Source organism: Bombina bombina, chromosome 11 (genome assembly GCF_027579735.1).
Source record: "Bombina bombina isolate aBomBom1 chromosome 11, aBomBom1.pri, whole genome shotgun sequence".
Lineage (NCBI taxonomy): Eukaryota > Metazoa > Chordata > Amphibia > Anura > Bombinatoridae > Bombina > Bombina bombina.
In genome coordinates, this window is record NC_069509.1 from 127,142,464 (window position 1) to 127,164,126 (window position 21,663).

At 43.5% G+C, this 21,663-nt stretch overlaps 1 protein-coding gene across 2 annotated transcripts in view; it reads right to left on the minus strand.

Annotated features, from left to right (window-relative positions):
* The window catches only part of CRAMP1 (cramped chromatin regulator homolog 1), a 205,516-nt gene that overhangs the window by 92,653 nt on the left and 91,200 nt on the right, over window positions 1-21,663 (minus strand). For both annotated transcript variants that reach the window (XM_053694749.1, XM_053694748.1), the window contains exons 9-10: window positions 15,752-15,833; window positions 14,522-15,505 (exon numbers count right to left, since the gene is read on the minus strand). In XM_053694749.1, coding sequence (XP_053550724.1) covers window positions 14,522-15,505; window positions 15,752-15,833 — 1,066 coding nt within the window. The remainder of the gene's footprint in view (window positions 1-14,521; window positions 15,506-15,751; window positions 15,834-21,663) is intronic.

Here is a 21,663-nt window from a genome sequence, read left to right on the forward strand (position 1 = left end):
GAAGCCACGCTTTGATAGAATCAAGCGTTCAATCTCCATGCAGTCAGTCTCAGAGAAATTAGATTTGGATGATTGAAAGGACCTTGTATCAGAAGGTCCTGTCTTAGAGGCAGAGTCCATGGTGGAAAGGATGACATGTCCACTAGGTCTGCATACCAAGTCCTGCGTGGCCACGCAGGTGCTATCAGAATCACCGATGCTCTCTCCTGTTTGATTTTGGCAATCAGTCGAGGGAGCAGAGGAAACGGTGGAAACACATAAGCCAGGTAGAAGAACCAAGGAGCTGCTAGCGCACCTATCAGCGTCGCTTCTGGGTCCCTGGACCTGGATCCGTAACAAGGAAGCTTGGCGTTCTGGCGAGACGCCATGAGATCCAACTCTGGTTTGCCCCAACGATGAATCAACTGAGCAAACACCTCCGGATGGAGTTCCCACTCCCCCGGATGGAAAGTCTGACGACTTAGAAAATCCGCCTCCCAGTTCTCCACGCCTGGGATATGGATTGCTGAAAGGTGGCAAGAGTGGTACTCTGCCCAGCGAATTATTTTTGAGACTTCTAACATCGCTAGGGAACTCCTGGTTCCCCCTTGATGGTTGATGTAAGCCACAGTCGTGATGTTGTCCGACTGAAATCTGATGAACCTCAGTGTTGCTAACTGAGGCCAAGCCAGAAGAGCATTGAAATAGCTCTTAACTCCAGAATATTTATTGGAAGGAGTTTCTCCTCCTGAGTCCACGATCCCTGTGCCTTCAGGGCATTCCAGACTGCACCCCAACCTAGAAGGCTGGCATCTGTTGTTACAATTGTCCAATCTGGCCTGCGAAAGGTCATACCCTTGGAAAGGTGTACCCGAGACAACCACCAGAGAAGAGAATCTCTGGTCTCTTGATCCAGATTTAGCAGAGGGGACAAATCTGTGTAATCCCCACTCCACTGACTCAGCATGCATAATTGCAGCGGTCTGAGATGAAGGCGCGCAAATGGCACTATGTCCATTGCCGCTACCATTAAGCCGATTACCTCCATACACTGAGCTACCGAAGGGCGCGGAATGGAGTGAAGAACACGGCAAGCATTTAGAAGTTTTGATAACCTGGACTCCGTCAGGTAAATTTTCATTTCTACAGAATCTATAAGAGTCCCTAAGAAGGAGACTCTTGTGAGTGGGGATAGAGAACTCTTTTCCTCAGTCACTTTCCACCCGTGCGACCTCAGAAATGCCAGAACTATCTCTGTATGAGACTTGGCAACTTGAAAGCTTGACGCCTGTATCAGGATGTCGTCTAGATACGGAGCCACCGCTATGCCTCGCGGTCTTAGAACCGCCAGAAGTGAGCCCAGAACCTTTGTAAAGATTCTCGGGGCTGTAGCCAACCCGAAGGGAAGAGCTACAAATTGGTAATGCCTGTCTAGAAAGGCAAACCTTAGAAACCGATGATGATCTTTGTGAATCGGTATGTGAAGGTAGGCATCCCTTAAGTCCACTGTGGTCATGTACTGACCTTCTTGGATCATAGGTAGGATGGTCCGAATAGTTTCCATTTTGAAAGATGGAACACTGAGGAATTTGTTTAAGATCTTTAGATCCAAAATTGGTCTGAAGGTTCCCTCTTTTTTGGGAACCACAAACGGATTCGAATAAAAACCCTGTCCTTGTTCCGTCCGCGGAACTGGATGGATCACTCCCATAACTAGGAGGTCTTGCACACAGCGTAGGAATTCCTCTTTCTTTATCTGATTTGCAGATAGCCTTGAAAGATGAAATCTCCCTTGTGGAGGGGAAGCTTTGAAGTCCAGAAGATATCCCTAAGATATGATCTCCAACGCCCAGGGATCCTGAACATCTCTTGCCCATGCCTGGGCGAAGAGAGAAAGTCTGCCCCCTACTAGATCCGTCGCCGGATAGGGGGCCGTTCCTTCATGCTGTCTTAGAGGCAGCAGCAGGCTTTCTGGCCTGCTTGCCTTTGTTCCAGGACTGGTTAGGTTTCCAGGCCTGCTTAGATTGAGCAAAAGTTCCCTCTTGTTTTGAAGCGGAGGAAGTTGATGCTGCACCTGCCTTGAAATTTCGAAAGGCACGAAAATTAGACTGTTTGGCCTTTGCTTTGGCCCTGTCCTGAGGAAGGGTGTGACCCTTACCTCCAGTAATGTCAGCAATAATTTCCTTCAAACCAGGCCCGAATAAGGTCTGCCCCTTGAAAGGAATGTTGAGTAATTTAGACTTCGAAGTCACGTCAGCTGACCAGGATTTAAGCCATAGCGCCCTAAGCGCTTGGATGGCGAATCCGGAATTCTTAGCCGTTAGTTTAGTCAAATGAACAATGGCATCAGAAACAAATGAGTTAGCTAGCTTAAGTGTTCTAAGCTTGTCAATAATTTCAGTCAATGGAGCTGTATGGATGGCCTCTTCCAGGGCCTCAAACCAGAATGCCGCCGCGGCCGTGACAGGCGCAATGCATGCAAGGGGCTGTAAAATAAAACCTTGTTGAATAAACATTTTCTTAAGGTAACCCTCCAATTTTTTATCCATTGGATCTGAAAAAGCACAACTGTCCTCAACCGGGATAGTAGTACGCTTTGCTAAAGTAGAAACTGCTCCCTCCACCTTAGGGACCGTCTGCCATAAGTCCCGTGTAGTGGCGTCTATTGGAAACATTTTTCTAAATATAGGAGGTGGGGAAAAAGGCACTTCCGGTCTATCCCACTCCTTGCTAATAATTTCTGTAAGCCTTTTAGGTATAGGAAAAACATCAGTACACACCGGTACCGCATAGTATTTATCCAGCCTACACAATTTCTCTGGTACTGCAACTGTGTTACGGTCATTCAGAGCAGCTAATACCTCCCCAAGCAACACATGGAGGTTCTCAAGCTTAAATTTAAAATTAGAAATCTCTGAATCAGGATTCCCCGAATCAGAGATGTCACCCACAGACTGAAGCTCTCCGTCCTCATGATCTGCATATTGTGACGCAGTATCAGACATGGCCCTTACAGCATCTGCGCGCTCTGTATTTCTCCTAACCCCAGAGCAATCGCGCTTGCCTCTTAATTCAGGCAACCTGGATAATACCTCTGTCAGGGTATTATTCATGATTGCAGCCATGTCCTGCAAGGTAATCGCTATGGGCGTCCCTGATGTAATTGGCGCCATATTAGCATGCATCCCCTGAGCGGGAGGCGAAGGGTCTGACATGTGGGGAGAGTTAGTCGGCATAACTTCCCCCTCGTCAGAATCTTCTGGTAGGATATTTCTTTTATAGTTAAAGACTGATCTTTACTGTTTAAGGTGAAATCAATACATTTAGTACACATTCTCCTATGGGGCTCCACCATGGCTTTCAAACATAATGAACAAGTAGTTTCCTCTGTGTCAGACATGTTTAAACAGACTAGCAATGAGACTAGCAAGCTTGGAAAACACTTTAAACAAGTTTACAAGCAATATAAAAAATGTTACTGCACCTTTAAGAAACACAAATTTTGTCAAAATTTGAAATAACAGTGAAAAAAGGCAGTTACACTAACAAAATTTTTACAGTGTATGTAACAAGTTATCAGAACATTGCACCCACTTGCAAATGGATGATTAACCCCTTAATACCCAAAACTGAATAATAAAAGACAAAAACGTTTTTTTTTTTTTTTCAAACAGTCACAGCAACTGCCACAGCTCTACTGTGGCTTTTTACCTCCCTCAAAAATGACTTTGAAGCCTTTTGAGCCCTCCAGAGATGTCCTGGATCATGCAGAGGGAAGCTGAATGTCTCTGTCAGTATTTTTAGCTGCACAGAAAAGCACTAAAAAAGGCCCCTCCCACTCATATTACAACAGTGGAAAGCCTAAGGAAACTGTTACTAGGCAAAATTCAAGCCAGCCATGTGGAAAAAAACTAGGCAATATAAAAATAAGTTTTATCACCAGATATAAAAACGATTTAACATGCCAGCAAACGTTTTATATTACATTTTTATAAGAGTATGTATCTCTATTAATAAGCCTGATACCAGTCGCTATAACTGCATTTAAGGCTTTACTTACATTAGTTCGGTATCAGCAGCATTTTCTAGCAAATTCCATCCCTAGAAAAATATTTTAACTGCACATACCTTATTGCAGGAAAACCTGCACGCCATTCCCTCTCTGAAGTTACCTCACTCCTCAGAATATGTGAGAACAGCCATGGATCTTAGTTACTTCTGCTAAGATCATAGAAAATGCAGGCAGATTCTTTTTTCTGAATACTGCCTGAGATAAACAGTACACTCCGGCACCATTTAAAAATAACAAACTTTTGATTGAAGAATAAACTAAGTATAAAACACCACACTCCTCTTACGACCTCCATCTTGGTTGAGGCTTGCAAGAGAATGACTGGATATGACAGTTAGGGGAGGAGCTATATAGCAGCTCTGCTGTGGGTGATCCTCTTGCAACTTCCTGTTGGGAAGGAGAATATCCCACAAGTAATGGATGATCCGTGGACTGGATACACTTAACAAGAGAAATATAATCAAGTTATTCAATTTAAAAAAAATTTGATGACAGAGAAAAAACAAAAAACGTTACTGTGTCTTTAAACTTAAAAGATAACCGTTTTTACTGTAATATGCAAAGCGTGTCCTAGTAGCTAAAAGAATAAAATTTGGACACCCCTACACCTCAGCTGAGGTGCCTACCTGCCAAACGGACTCACTCCCTGGTCTCTTAGAGCTTGAACGATCTGGATGTGCAAGGACCCAAAAAGCACTATAACCGCCTGCTTAAACTGTAAAGAAATCATGCGGTTTTAGAGCCACAAGTGCCAACGCCTTTCTACTCTTGCAGGCTATGGCAGCTATATACGGCTGAAAGTTGCACAGTTACTGTTAGGAAGTTGCGAATGGATAGCCCCGCCCAACGTGGGCGTCACAGAGAAAACGCATAACCCGATCAGCTTCGAAGTTTTATCCTAGACCGATAGGAAAACAACCACCAGAATTGTAAAATGTGCTCCCCAGCCCCAGTGCCTGTACTTATGGCTGTCCTTTACTCTCTAAACACGAGAGATAGATGTCCCAACACAAGGATCTCAGAATCTGAGTCTTATGAACTATGCAATAATTTAAAGTGCCCACTTTCTTTCTCTGAAATCATTGATCCCAGAATAAAAAACAAAGTTAGCACTTAGGGCAGCTCAGCAGGTTTAGGAGGTCCTCTCCCTCCCATAGCCCTGTGGAAAAAGATAAGCCTGAGTTAAGCATGCTTAGGCTATCAGGAGAAGGGCAGCATAAATGTATAGGAGGCGCAGTGAGAATTATGTCCCACCAGTTCCTATTGCTCTAAAGCCACCAAAAGCTCTACTGAAGAGACTGATATGGACTACGGCTACACCCTAGAACAAAGAAGCCCTCTCTGGCACTACTTTAAAAATAATAAACCCTTAATTGAAGAATCTATACTAACACCTCACTTTACCTCTTCCTATCGCTAACGTAGGCAAAGAGAATGACTGGGGTGGGAGGGAAGGGAGGAGCTATTTAACAGCTCTGCTGTGGTGCTCTTTGCTTCCTCCTGCTGACCAGGAGGTGAATATCCCACAAGTAAGGATGATGATCTGTGGACTCATTGTATCTTTAAAAAGAAAATTATCTTTCAGTTACTGCACAGCTGCAGGTAAAAAATAAATAAATTAGGAAATGAAAAGCAACCAATCAGCATCAGCAGTGCTGAGGTTGTTAACTCTTTTACTGTGATCTCATGAGATTTCATAGTAAACTTCCTTAAACTGAATAGGGAAATAACATGTGTGCATGAGGCATGCACCCTTGCAGGGAGGCATACCGATTTGCTGCTTGAAGTACTTTACAGTGATAAAAACTAAATACATCCACGCTTGGGAGAAAGATTGGAAACAAACATTTTCAGAGAAGTGCTGGAGTGAAGCGATTGTCCACACTAAACAAGCCATACATTGTATGACCTTATACGAACTCTACTATAAGCTCCTCACTAGATGGCCTTTCGTACCCCTCAAATTACACCAAATGTTCCCCACCACATCCCCTCTGTGTTGGCGAGAAGGTTTACAGACGGGAGACCCACATAACATTTGGTGAACTTGCCCAGTCATTAAACCATTCTGGTCCAAATTACTAACTCTATGCCAACTCCTTAACTTGGTCGGGAGTCTGTCCTCCGAAGTCGCACTTCTCCACCTAAACCTTCAAAATATGTCCCTACCCAAGCGCTGTCTGATCATTATTATTATACTAATGGCAGCAAAACTTACAATAGCCAGGAATTAGAAGAAACCCATCCCTCCACAATGGCAGGCCTTAGTACACCTAATCACATATTTAAAATCCATGGAAAGTTATGTATATCGCTCACGTCAGCAATAGGATTTACACTTCCTCATCTGGGAACCCTGGGACACCATTAAATTAAAAATTAATATTATCACTCTCCTAATCCCATAAACTACCCTATTAAACAAATACAAATCTTACTCTTCTACCCTACTCCCCCTTTTTATTTTCTTCTTTTCTCATAAACCCTTCCCCCTCCTGGTCCTTCCACCCTTCTCACAATACCACTCTTTAGCCTTAAAGGGACATACAACAGGTTGAGATATGTGCATACCCTAAAAGGGCTAATTAATTAAAAATAGATTGCATAAAAAAAAATTTTTTAAATTGCTGGCAAATATTTTAAAATAATTTTCAAAAATAAGAAAATAAATTGCATAGCTAAGCTGCCTGGAGAAGCAAACTCCACCCATCCTTATCAGTGTTTAGACACAGGCATTGTATTTCAACTGAGTTCACAGCTTCTAGGCATGCTCCAGCAAATAATCCCTATGCATTTTTGCATTCTACCAAAACAACATATATATAGATACAGCCATAAAAGGAAATGGTGTGGGGCCATTCAGAAGCTAAAAAGAAAGGGTTAATGGTAAGGCACTGCAGTATAAATTTGCAGGTAAAGTAATTCAAGTACATATTATATTTGTCTCTATACCAACTTGTTTTATGTCCCTTTAAATCTTCAATAACACTTCCCTAAAATAAACCTTATATATAGTTCACGCTTTTCTCTGACTTAAACATAAATTATGCTTACATGATAATTTCATTTACATCTGTGGGAGGAGAGTCCACAGCTTCATTCATTACTTGTAGGAATTAAGAACCTGGCCACCAGGAGGAGGCAAAGACACCCCAGCCAAATGCTTAAATACCTCCCACTTCCCTCATCCCCCAGTCATTCTGCCAAGGGAACAAGGAACAGTAGGAGAAATATCAGGGTATAAATGGTGCCAGAAGAACAAAAATAAAATTTAGGTCCGCCCACCGGACTATCCTCCCACAGATGGAAATGAAATTATCAGGTGAGCATAATTTATGTTTTCAATCTTAATGGGAGGAAAGTCCACATCTTCATTCATTACTTGTGGGAAACAAATACCCAAGCTCTAGAGGACACTGAATGAGAAAACAAAACAAAAAACAGGAGGGCAAAAGGAGGTGGACCCTAAACTGAGGGCACCACAGCCTGCAAAACCCGTCTCCCAAAAGCCGCTTCCGCCAAAGCAAAGGCATCAAAATTGTAAAATTTAGCAAAAGTATGTAAGGAGGACCAGGTAGCCAGCCGCCTTACAAATCTGCTCCATAGAGGCCTCATTCTTAAAGGCCCATGAAGAAGCCATAGCCCTATATGAGTGAGCCGTAATCCTCTGAGGAGGTTTATTTCCCGCTGTCTCATAGGCCAAGCGAATAATGCTCCTCAACCAAAAAGATAGGGAAGTGGAAGAGGCCTGCCCCCTGCGCTTACCCAAATAAACCACAAATAAAGACGAGGTCTGTCTGAAATCCTTCGTGACCTGAAGATAAAACTTCAAGGCACGAACCACATCCAAATTATGAAGTAATCTTTCGTTTGAAGAAGGGTTAGAACACAAGGAAGCAACTACTATCTCCTGATTGATGTTACGATTCAACACAACCTTGGGAATAAATCCCAACCCAGTGCAAAGAACAGACTTATTTGCGTGAAAAAACAGGTAAGGAGACTCACATTGTAAGGCCGGCAACTCAGAGACTCTACGTGCCGATGCAATAGCCAATAGGAATTTAATCTTCCAGGAAATTTTTTTTAATGTCAAGCAAATATATAGGCTCAAACTGAGCCCTCTGCAAAATCTTAAAGGGACACTGAACTCAAAATTTTTCTTTTGTAATTCAAAAAGAGCATGCAATTTTAAGCAACTTTCTAATTTACTCCTATTATCAATTTTTCTTTGTTCTCTTGCTATCATTATTTGAAAAAGAAGGCATCTAAGCTTTTTTTTTGGTTTCAGTACTCTGGACAGCACTTTTTTATTGGTGGATGAATTTATCCACCAATCAGCAAGGACAACCCAGGTTGTTCACCAAAAATGGGCCGGCATCTAAACTTACATTCTTGCATTTCAAATAAAGATACCAAGAGAATGAAGAAAATTTGATAATAGGAGTAAATTAGAAAGTTGCTTAAAATTTCATGCTCAATCTGAATCACGAAAGAACATTTTTGGGTACAGTGTCCCTTTAAGAACCAAGTTTAAGCTCCAAGGGGGGTGATCCTAGACAGAGCCTTAACCAAGTACTGAATATCAGGAAGCTACGCAAGCTTCTTGTGTAACAGTACAGATAAAGCCGAAATCTGTCCCTTTAAGGAACTGGCGGCAAGTCCCTTCTCCAACCCATCCTGGAGGAAGGACAGGATCCTGGATAACCCAACCTTATGCCAGGGATATCCACGTTCCTTACACCAGAACAAGTATGTCCTCCACACCTTATGATAGATGACGAGTGACCGGTTTCCTAGCTTGAATGAGAGTATCAATCACTCTCTCAGAAAAACCTCTCATGGCTAGGACTAAGCGTTCAATCTCCATACAGTGAGCCTCAGAGAATCGAGATTTTGATGTAGAAAGGGACCCTGAATCAGCAGATCTCTGCGACAAGGTAACATCCATGAAGGAGACAATGACATACCTACCAGATACGCAAACCACATCCTCTGCGGCCACGATGGAGCAATTAGAATAGCCAAGGCATGCTCTTGCTTGATGCGGGCCACTTCTCAGGGTAGAAGGGGTAGCGGTGGAAATATGAAGACTAGTTTGAACTCCCAAGGCACCGCTAAGGCATCTATCAGCTCTGCCTGGGGATCCCTGGACCGTGAGCCATATCTGGGTAGCTTGAAGTTGAGTCTGGACGCCATGAGATCTATCTCCGGCGTCCCCCATCTGATGCAGATCTCCGCAAACACCTCGGGATGGAGAGACCATTCCCCCGGATGAAACAATTGTCGGCTGAGAAAATCAGCTTCCCAGTTGTCCACACCCGGAATGTGGATCTCTGAAAGCAAGCAGTTGTGGGTCTCTGCCCACTCCAGCATCCGAGATACTTCCCTCATGGCTAGGAAGCTTCTTGTTCCCCCCCGATGGTTGATGTAAGCCACCAAGGTAATGTTATCCAACTGGAATCTGATGGATCAGGACTACGCCAGAAGGGACCAAGCCCTCAGAGCGTTGAAGATCGCTCGAAGTTCCAGAATATTGATCAGGAGAAGTGACTCCTCTTGAGTCCACACCTGCCCTACGCCTTCCTGGCACCCCAAACAGCTCCCCATCCTGACAGACTTGCGTCCGTGGTCACAATCTCTCAGGATGGTCTCAAGAAGGATGTCCCCTGGGACAGTTGGCCCGGGCCGATTCACCAAAAGAGGGATTCCCTTGTTCGGTTGTCCAGAGAGATCTGTTGGGATAGGTCTGAGTAATCGCTTTTCCATTGTCTCAACATGCACAACTGAATAGGTCTGAGATGGAACCTGGCAAATGGAATGACATCTATGCTGGATAACATGAGCCCAATCACCTCCATACACTGGGTCATAGATGGCCTTGAGGAGGTCTGAAGGGCAAAACAGCTGGACACAATCTTGCAACATCTCTGATCTGTCAGGAATATCTTCATAGATATGGAATCTATTATCGTGCCTAGGAATTCCACTCTGTTACTGGGAACCAAGGAACTCTTTCCTACATTTATCTTCCATCCATGGGATCGAAGAAGAAGAAGAAGAAGAAGAAGAAGAAGAAGAAGAAGAAGAAGAAGAAGAAAAGCCCTTGAATGATCCTCTGCAAGGCTGTAGAATGGAGCCTGGACCAGGATGTCGTCCAGATAAGGTGCCACTGCAATACCTCTGGCTCTCGCCACCGCGAGCAGCACTCCCAAAACCTTCATAAAGACTCTTGGGGCAGTTGCCAGGCCAAACGGTAGGGCCACAAACTGGAAGTGTTAGTTCAGAAATGCAAATCTTAGGGACCTGAAGTGATCCTTGTGGATTGGCACATGAAGGTAAACATCCTTCAAATCTATTGAAGTGATTAACAGTCCCTCTTGAACTAGGGGCAGAATTAACCTAAACTCTGGTCTTGATGATAGGTTTGACAGGATGAATCTGCCCCTGGGCGGATGAATCTTGAACCCTATCCTGTAACCTTGGGCGATTACCTCCAGAACCCAAGGGTCCTGAACGTCTCTAATCCAGGCCTCCGCAAAAAGATAGTCTGCCCCCTACCCGATCCATAGACTAATCTGGGGTCGCCCCTTCATGACAATTTTTTTCTCGGCAGGCTTTTGTTTGCTTGGCTTTGTTCCAAGATTGAGCTGGTTTCCAAGATCCTTGGACTGCTCGGTTTTTGCGGCAGATTGCTGGCATTGGGATTTGTCCGAACGAAAGGGACGAAAAGTAGTCCAGGCCCGGACAAAAAAAGAACATTCCCCTGAAAAGGGAGGGATAGTAATCTAGACTTGGAAGTTATGTCCGCAGACCACGACTTTAACCACAGAGCCCTATGGGCTAGAACAGAAAGACCTGATGTCTTGGCATTCAGGCGAATAATCTGCATGTTTGCATTACAGATGAATTAGCTACCCTTAAGGTCTTAATTCGTTCCTGTATCTCCTTGAGGGGAGTCTCTACCTCGACCATAGCTGATAAAGCGTCACACCAGTAGGTAGCAGCCCCAGCCACCGCAGCGACCACCGCTGCCGGTTGAAAAACGAACCCCGTGGGCTGAAACATCTTTCTCAACATGGATTCCAATTTTTTTATCCATGGGCTCCTTGAACAAAGAGCTATCTTCGAGCAGGATAGTTGTGCGCTTAGTGAGCGTGAAGAAAGCACCATCCACCTTAGGGATGGCCCCCCACAGCTCAAGCCGAGAGTCTGGAACGGGGAACAGTTTTTAAAAGAAATAGAGGGAGAAAAATACGAACCAAGTTTCTCCCATTTGTTTTTAATAATATTAGCCATCTTAACAGGGACAGGGAAGGTCTGTGGCACCACCCTGTCCTTGTAAACCCTATCTAGCTTAGGGATTGAAGGTTCCTCCGATAGTTTCGGTTCCGGAAACCTGTAACGTTGCGAGCATCTCTTTCAATAGAAAGCACAAATGCTCCATCTTAAACTTGAAGTCTGGCTAGATAGAAATTAACACACATTGAGAGAGCCTCATCTCACACGTCGCAGCATTAAACACAATAAAGAATATTATGCATAAATCCCCCCTGTTCAATAATCCCCTTTCTGAGGATATTAACCCTAAATTCTATACAGATAAAAAGGAGACACACTGTGACCCTGTCTTCTTGCGTTATCAAATGTGTATAAATAAAACGATCTTACCAGAATCTATGCCGTGGAACAGGAACACGGCCTTTCAAGTGTGACAGGGTAGTAGCAGCGCTCCTGACATGGACTTGAGTGCAGAAAGCAGGCAGTGAAACTAGTCAATGCTGATTGCTTATGGAGCTGTTAATCTGAGTCGGAATGGGTTCGCAGAAAGACTCTCCCTGCATCTCCGGACTCTAACTTTCATCCAAGCTCTCACTGAGAGGCTGACAGGACTACTTAAAACTCCAGTCTCATTGCAAAGAGTACTACCCTCCATAAGAGACTATTCCGAATCTTCCGACATTTCTCTGCCAACCTCCTGTGACAAAAGCAAAGAATGACTGGGGGATGACTGGGGGATGAGGGGAGTGGGGGAGGTATTTAAGCCTTTGGCTGGGGTGTCTTTGCCTTCTCCTGGTGGCTAGGTTCTTAATTCCCACAAGTAATGAATGAAGCCGTGGACTCTCCTCTCATTAATATGGAAAGTTGATCGATCACAACAGTGGACTATTTTTAACACGTTTCGGTCGAAAGTTATCTCTGATTGAAAACATAGAGCTAATGCAGAACAATTGGCCTAAAGACTTACAATTACAGAACATTATACACAGGACTCTTAGCAGGAGAAGAACCAAACTGCTATACTCGACTACAGCAGTCTTTATAAACTGGATGGAAATATACTGCTCCATTGTATGTCCTGAAATCACCTGTAATGTGTTGAAACTTTTTAATAAAGCTCTTTACAAAACAAATTTAAAAAAAAAAAAGTACTTTACAGTGGGATGTGAATACTTAGGACATTTTGAGGTAAAATATATTTCATTTTTACATAGAGATGTTTAGATGAAATTTCCTAATCAGCTTTTTACAGCTATGCTGCATCACTTTCAAGTGTTTCAACATTTGGGTATCATGGCCCTTTAAAGTAACACACTTGCAAACAGTTTATGGAAATGTTTGTGACTGTAAACTATTTGTGTGTCTTTTTTAGTGTAAATTCTTGTTGAATAGAATGCAAGGCGTCTCAGTTTTATTTTATTTCTTTTTAACGGTTTACAAGTTTACTTTCTCACATGTTAGAGGGGTCGGTTATTAATAAAGAGGGATATTTTTTTCGGTTTGTTCTGTGATGTTTGAAGGTATTTTTGTGAAGCCGGGATCCTTTGCTGCTAAACAAGATAGATGCAGCACCATTAAATATAATAGATCTTAACCCTCAACTCATGGCTGTAACAAAACAAAGGAACAAATCTTTATGAATTTCGAACATTTCAAGCTGCAATATTGATGCAATTTTATTTCCACAATCAGTTTCATGAATGGGTTTTAGTGAATCTAGGCCAATGTTTAGCTTCTATTTTGAGTGCATAATAAATTGGCTAATATGCATTGTTTTAGTGAGAGACATTAGACATGGAAATGTGTTATAGATGTAAAAATGGGGCACTGTAACATTCAGAAAACAGGATGGGGGCCACAGTTAAATCCATAGCTTTCAGGTTATTAACTTGTACTGACACTTTGTAGGTGGTGAGCCAATAGTGTTGAACATCCTTCAACATTAATTTGTAGAGTACTCCCAGGCAAGCTTTCTATTTTAGGAAGTAAAGATTCTTATTATAATCAGTTTTTTAAAGTGATTTACATGCTTTTAGGGCTGGCTCCTAGATTATGAAGAAATTTGCGAAACACTGGGTTAAAGATTTGCTTCAGTCTATATTTCTGAGACAAGATGAATCCAAAAAGTGCAGGATTCAATAACACTTAAGAGTACATCATGTGGATAGTGATATTTTTCAAACATTACAATTAATATTTAAATATTCCTTAAAGAGGCATCAGTCTCAGTACTTACAGAATAAACCAAAACAATTGAGATTTTGCCATGTTTGGATATATTGCAAAAGCTTACCCCCCCCCCTTCTGTACTGCTTACAGTATCCCCCCCATGCATTTTTTGCTAAATGTATATTTTAAAGAAAAGACAGGGGTTTGCGGCAATACATAGAAATGTACTCCTAGCGATATGTAAAGAGCTACTTGTAGTATGCAAATGGTATAAATCCCATGTATGAAAGTCAACATTTTAAATCTCTGGATGGTGAGCATCCAATCTTATATTCATAAACACAAGCCTCTGATTCGTCCAATAAAAAAACAAAAACAAATAAATAATGCAACAATAACAAGCTGAGAGGTGGATTTCAAGCCTTTTTTTTTTTGCATTTGAGGTTAATTCTGGAATATCATAAGTTCTGCTTTGCCCCATGTTCCGTTGAGACAACAAAAAGCAAAAATCTGTAACCTTGGTTTTCAAAATGCTGTAAAATCGTCAAGACCAGCTATCTGCTTTCTCGCATATTCAGGTTACCTAATTTGTTTATTGGCCTCCTCCTACAAGTGTGGGAAGTGCACACGTTTTACACATAAGCAAAAGGTGTAATAAGGACAAATTTATGGGGTGTTAAAAGAAAATTCTAATGCAAAAATAACATTCTCTTATTATTTAGAGCATGGGATTTTTGCACTACTAACCTCAGATAACTGTGTTTATCCCCTGCAAATGATTTATACACATAGGTAACCAAATCGTTACATAAGGTCAGTAGTGAAAAAATTGCATGCACCAATGAGTTAAATATATAATTTTTTCATTAGAAAGTCCGTTATGGATGATGTTCTTATAAATAACATTGTCTTCTAATGTGTTTGTCATTTCTAATTTATACAAGTGTTCTCACATGCTAATTAGAGTCCTTGCACATTTCTAAGCTAAATTTAAAATAAAAAATGTAGTGCTTTACTTACAGCTTTGGGGTTCACCTCCATAGAGATGAGACGTAACAGACAGCTCAAAAGTCTTTGTTTATGGCATAAAGAGGAGCTGGAATCGTCTGAGCTGGATGGAGACAACCAATCATATTCCAGCTGCAACTTACTTGGTTTGCCCAGCATAAGGTATACCTCAGCTAGAGTTAAATTTTCAGAAGTCCGTTGGTTCCAGCCCTCTTGTTGTAACTGTTCACTAAGCTGGTTAGAGTCATTATGGGTGGTCTTAGAAGAATCACACTGCTCCTTCTCCTGAGAGACCAAGCCTGATGCTTCAGTAGTGCAATTATTTGATTGTTCATTTCCGGCCTGCAAATCAGCTGGTTCCTGGCATGGAGAATGCTCACCAGAACCTGTAGGGAGAGCCTCAGGAGATCTGGGAGAGCTTGTGGGTGCAGAGTCTGTGCATTGTTGTTCTTCTGGAACAATAAGGTCCTGGCAGGATTTCAGGTAACGAGGTAAGGGGTCCAGAAGTGACAGTTCTTCAAGGTCAGACAGCCTGCTGCCTGAAACCTCACAAACTGTTTCAGCTGGAGAGTCTATTTGCTCAGGTGGAACTTCATCTGGGGTTTTTGGACTTGGAGAAACCCCTTCAGGAGTCACATTCTCCAATGAACCATTCTCTGCTGTTTGAGTCTTGTCTGGTTGGGTATCAGTGCTTGTATTTGTTTTGCTTGTCTGTTTGTCTGTGCCTTTGGGACATTTGAGTTGAACCCTGGCAGTGCCCTGCCCGCTTTGAATACCCAGAATCTGGGCAGGTGGAAGCAGGTGTATATCCTTGGCACCCTGCTTGCACTTGCCAGTCTCTTGCCAGTGAACCGTGCAAAAAGCTTTTGAGTGAACCACTTTAGCTACACCTGGCAAAGGAGACAGTAGCACCTTTTCAGGTGGAAAAAGATATAGTTCTTCTTCTGAGTCCTGTGATCCCAATGTTGTTAACTGATGATCCTCTAAACTCTTTCGCTAAAGAAGGTCGTTAAGGAAAGAGAAAAAATATGTCTGAAACATAGATCATCACAAAATGTGTTGCAACCTACAACTATCAATGTAAAGAGACATACTTTTTTTTTTTTAAAGGTTTTATAGTAACGTTTCTCATGCACACAATACTATAGATTAGGGTAATTTAAAATTAATTCCTATTTATTGCAAATTAATAGCTTAACCTATTTTCTATATACTCTCAATTTCTAATATTAAAAAGGATACAATTCGGACCTCATGTAAAGCCCACTTCTGTTTCAGAAATTCTATGAGGCTGGAGACCTTCCTGTGCAATTCCACAATCATCCTGTAGGAAACAAAAACATGTCCATAAAGAGGGGGGATATATAGAAACAATAAAAACAAAAATAAAAGCAACAAGGTATTCAATTACTTATCAGTCCAGAATAGTTACAATGTTTTATATTTGCAATTAATATGTGCTACAAATCTTAAATAAAAACAAAATTTATGCTTACCAGATAAATTCCTTTCTTTCCTGGCAGGGAGAATCCACAACTTCATTTCTGTTGGGAATATCAACACCTAGCCACCAGGAGGAGGCAAAGACAACCCAGCCAAAGCCTATAAATACCTTTTCCAACCCAGCCTGTAAGAAAGCTAGAATCCTAGCAACTCTCACTTTGTGCCAAGGAAACTAATGTTCCTCACACCAAAGTGGATAAGTACGCCAAATCTTGTGGTAAATGCGGCGAGTGACTGGTTTGTGAGCTTGGATCAGGGTGTCTATGACACTATCTGAGAACCCTCACTTAGACAGGACTAGGTGTTAAATCTCCACACAGTCAGTCTCAGAGAATCTAGGTTTTGATGTAAAAAAGGGCCCTGAAAAAGGACATCCTTACCAGGTCTGCGAACCAGGTCCTACGAGGCAAAGAGGGAGCTATTAGAATAGTACAGGCTTGCTCCTGTTTGATGTGGGCTATGATTCGAGGTAGAAGAGCCATTGGAGGAAAAAGATATATGAGTCTGAACCTCCATGGAACCACTAATGCATCCACCAGTTCTGCCTGTGGATCCTTTGATCTTGACCCGTACCTGGGTAGCTTCGCATTAAGACGCGAAGCCATGAGTTCGATCTCTGGAACCCCCCACCCGAGAGTTCTCAGAATACCTCGGGGTGGAGAGCCCACTCCCCAGATGAAAGGACTGTCTGCTGAGGAAGTCTGCTTCCCAGTTTTCCACCCCCAGAATGTGAATCGTAGAAAGCAAACAATTGTAAGATTCTGCCCACTGGAGAATCCAAGAACCCTCCATCGCTAGTGGACTTCTTGTCCCACCCTGATGATTGATGTAAGCAACTGAGGTTATGTTGTCTGATTGAAATCTTATATACCGGACGGAAGACAGTTGGGGCCACACCAGGAGAGCATTAAAGATTTCTCGAAGCTCCAAGATATTTATTAGGAAGAGCTGAATCCTTCCAAGACCAAGTTCCCTGCACCTTCAGGTGACCCCAGACTGCACCCCAACCTGAAAGGCTGGCATCTATTCTGTGGTAACAATCTCCCAAGATGGTCTCAAGAAACATGTGCCTTAAGATAGGTGATCTTGACAGATCCACTAAAAGAATCTCTTGTCGTCCTGTCCAGGGAATATCTGCTGAGACAGGTTGGAGCAATCGCCATTCCATTGCCTCAGCATGCATAACTGCAGAGGTCGCAGATGGAAGCGAGCAAAAGGAATAATGTCCATAGAAGACACCATGAGATTGATTACCTACATACACAGAGCCACAGGAGGTCTAAAGGTTGTCGGAAGAGAAAGACAGGCTGAAATTAGCTTTGTGTCTCTCTGATCCATCAGAAAAATCTTCATAAAGACAGAGTTTATGATTGTTCCCAGAAAGACCACCGTGGTATTGGGGGACCAGGGAACTCTTCTCTAGGTCGATTTTCCAACCGTCTGAAGGAGATACTGAAGACTATCTGTGTGATATCTTGCCAAATGAAAAGATGGAGCTTGAACCAAGATATCGTCCAGGTAAGGAGCTACGGCGATACCCTGGAATCTGGCTACTGCAAGAAGAGCTCCTAATACCTTTGTAAATATTCTGGAAGCAGTAGCTAAGCCGAATGGCAGGGCTTTAAATTGGAAATGCTGGTCAAGAAAAGCAAACCGCAGAAACTGAACGTGATCCTTGTGGATCGGGACATGCAGGTACGCATCCATTAGGTTGATTGTAGTCATGAACTGACCCTCCTGGATCAGGGGGAGAATGGATCTGATAGTCTCCATCTAGAACGATGGGACTATGAGAAACTTGAGACATTTTAAGTCCAATATTGGGCAAAAAGGTTTCCTCCTTTTTGGGGACCACAAACAGGTTTGAGCAAAAACCTAATCCTCTTCCTGATTTAGGCACTGGGACAATCACTCCCAATGAGGAAAGATCCCTTACTCACTCTAGGAAGGCTGTCCTTTTTTCTGGCCTTGAGGACAGTCATGACAGTAGAAATCTGTCCAATGGGGGTTGAGATTTGAACCTTATCTTGTATCCCTGAGAGACAAAAGCTAGTACCCAGGGATCCTGAATGTCCTGAACCTAAGTCTCGAAGAAAAAAAAAGAGAGTCTTCCCCCTCCACAATCCGGTCCTGGATCAGGGGCCGCCCCTTCATGAAGGCTTATTCTCATTGGGCTTTTTGGTCTGCTTGGACTTGTTCCAGGATTGACCGGTTTTCCAAGTACCCGTAGACTGTTCAGGTTCGGAAGAGGACCGAGTCCGTTGAGCCTTGTCTGAATGAAAAATTAGAGGACTGACGCCCCTTAGTTCTCGCCTTATCCTCTGGAAGGAAGGCTCCCTTCCCTCCTGTACCTGTGGAAATGAGTCCAGGCCTGGACTAAATAATATCTTCCCTTTAAAAAAGGTAATGAAAGTAGTCTAGTCTTTGAAACCATATCTGCAGACCATGACTTCAACCAAAAGGTCCCTGCGGGATAGGACTGCGCAAACCTGAGGACGTAGCGTTCAGGCGGATAATCTGCATGTTAGTGTCACAGATGAAGGATTCGCTATCTTGATAGTCTTGATTCGGTCATGGATCTCCTCAAGAGGAGATCCCACATCAATACACTTTGATAAGATGTCACACCAGTATGTTGCAGCACCTGAAACCGAGGCTATCGCTGCAAAAGGTTGAAAGAGAAGACCTATATGCTGAAACATTCTCCTCAAAGAACATTCTAATTTCCTGTCCACTGGATCTTTATAGGAGTGTCAGGGTTTTTTTCAATGCTTTGTTTGCCATGTGCTGCTGGCAGCAATTTTACTCACCTCTCTTGCCGACTCTGGTGCATAGTGTGTGATGCTGCTCATTTCCTGCATGCCCTTTTATGGCCAGACTGGTGTACATCATCCAAGTGAGACAGGTTGCAGTCTCAGAATTGTGATGCCATCACCTATTATTTAAAGGGCCTCTGTTCAGTATGCTTTGCCCTTGCGTTGTCTCAGACCTGTTTGTGAAAGCTCCTGTGTATTACCTGGCTGTCTGACGTTCCTCTTGGTTCCTTATCCCTGGCTTGTTCCGGACTCTGCTGATCTCCTTGTTCCTGATTCCGTCTGACTATTCGCTTTGGGTCCTGACTCGGCTCGTCTGACTACCAGCTCTGGTTTTGACTCCTGGCTTGTTTTTTGACTTCTGGACTTTTTTAAATTATGTTTTGCTTTAATAAAAAGGTGTGAATATTTTTGCACTTCTCGTCTCAGTCTGATTCCTGGCACCTTGACATTACGCAAGGGCCATTAATCCTAATAATGCAGCTTTACCTACCATCCTTTCCAGGATGGATGAACAGGATCACCGCTTGGATCATTTTACACTAGCTCTGCAAACCCTGCCGACTCGCACTGCACATTTGGACCAAAGTGTTCCGCAAGTTATGGCTGCTCCTGTTTCCGCTGCTGCACCTAGTCCTACCAGGAGCATGTCCGGTTCTGCACCTCTACCTCAGCGATATGGAGGTGATCCTATTCAGTGCAGAGGGTTTTTGAACCAGGTGGGCATTTACTTTGAGATGTTACCTCAGGCGTTTCCCTCTGACAGAGCTAAGTTGGAATTTCTCATCTCGTTACTCTCTGACACAGCTCTTGCCTGGGCTAATCCCTTGTGGGAGACTAATAAACCTGTGATTTCAAATTACCCTGAATTTGTGGCCTCCTGTCGAAGGGTATTTGATGTTCCGGGTCGCTTCTCCTCTGCTGCTAAACAACTCATGTCCATTCAGCAAGGTACGAGATCTGTTGCTCAGTATGCCATTGAGTTTCGTACGCTAGCCGTAGAGGTAGGTTGGCACAATGAAGCCCTTGTTGCCGCCTTATTTCATGGGCTCTCTGATGCGATTAAAGACGAAGTTGCTGCCAGTGATTTACCAGAGGATTTTGAGGCTTTGGTGTCTTTTTTTATCCTAATTGACATCAGACTCAGATAGAGGCCCTCTTTCAAGGAGCTCGTTTGCGGAAGCCTCCTGTTCCGTTGTCTCCTACGTGTTCGTTCCCAGCCATGCCTCCCATTCCTCCCATGCCTCCTGGTCCAGAGTCACCAGGTACTGCAGAGCCAATGCAGTTGGGAATCACGCGTCTCTCCGCAGCAGAGAGGGCCTTTAGGAGGAGGGAGGGGCAATGCCTCTATTGTGGGTTACAGGGCCACCTTTTGAAGTCTTGTCCTACACGGCTGGAAAAACACTCACACCTAAGGTCCTGTCGGGGGCAGACCTTGGGTGGTTTATCCTCATCCCCGGAACCGCTAAAGGAGAAACCTTTGGTCACGGTTGTCCTTTCCTGGGTGGACTCCTCCATAGTCACTCAGGCTCTTTTTGACTCCGGTGTTGCGGGCTATTTCATTGACAGTGCTTCTGCATCAAAGCACTCCATTCCTGTTTTGCCTCGGTCCGTTCGACTTGCTATTGAGGCCATTGATGGCAGGCCCCTTCAGCCCGCACTCATTAATCATAAGAACGCTCCGTTATCCATGGCTGTTGGGGCTCTCCATTTTGAAACCCTCTGGTTCCAGGTGATAAACTCTCCGCATTTTCCGGTTGTTCTGGGTTATCCCTGGCTGCAAAAGCACAATCCCAGTGTCGACTGGCGCAGGTCCGAAATTTTGTCATTGTCTCTGCAATGTATTTCCACTTGTCTTCGGAAACTAGTTAAAGTCTTGTGCATTTCTTCGGTATCTCAATTGCCAGAGGAGTACCGAGATTTCCTAGACGTTTTTGACAAGGTGCGTGTCGGTACGTTGCCTCCTCACCGGTCTAACGATTGTGCCATAGACCTGCAACCCGGAGCCATTCCTCCTCGGGACCGGGTTTACCCTCTGCCTGTCGCGGAGAATTGTGCCATAGAGGAGTATGTTGCCGATGCTCTGTCGCGGGGGATCATCCGCAAATCCTGCTCTCCTGCAGGGGCTGGCTTCTTCTTTGTGAAGAAAAAGGGTATCGAGTTAAGACCATGCATCGATTATAGGGGTCTTAATCGTCTTACCATTAAGAATGCTTACCCTATTCCGCTCATTACGAGACTCTTTGACCGCCTCAAGGGAGTTACGGTCTTTTCTAAACTTGATTTGAGAGGAGCGTACAATCTCGATAGGATCAAGGAGGGTCACGAATGGAAAAAAGCATTTAACACCAGGAGCGGGCATTATGAGTATCTTGCAATGCCCTTTGGCCTATGTAATAATGCTCCTTCTGTTTTCCAGGAATTTATTAATGATGTCCATGTGTGTTGTGGTTTACTTTGACGACATCCTCATACACTCACCCACACTTGAGGCTCATTGTTCTGATGTTACACGGGTTCTTCAGAGACTACGAGAGAACGGCCTATTTTGTAAACTGGAGAAATGTGAGTTCCATCAGACTCAAGTAACCTTCCTAGGTTATGTTATCTCCGTTGCAGGGTTCTCCATGGATCCTGACAAGTTGTCTGCAGTGGCCTCAACCAGTTGGTCTTCGGTCTATTAAACGTTTTTTGGGGTTCGCCAATTACTATAGAAAGTTTTTAATAAACTTCTCTTCCTTGGTCAAACCTATCACAGACATGACCCGTAAAGAGAATGATCCACTCCATGGGTCACCTACTGCCATTAAGGCTTTTGATAGTCTTAAGACTGTCTTT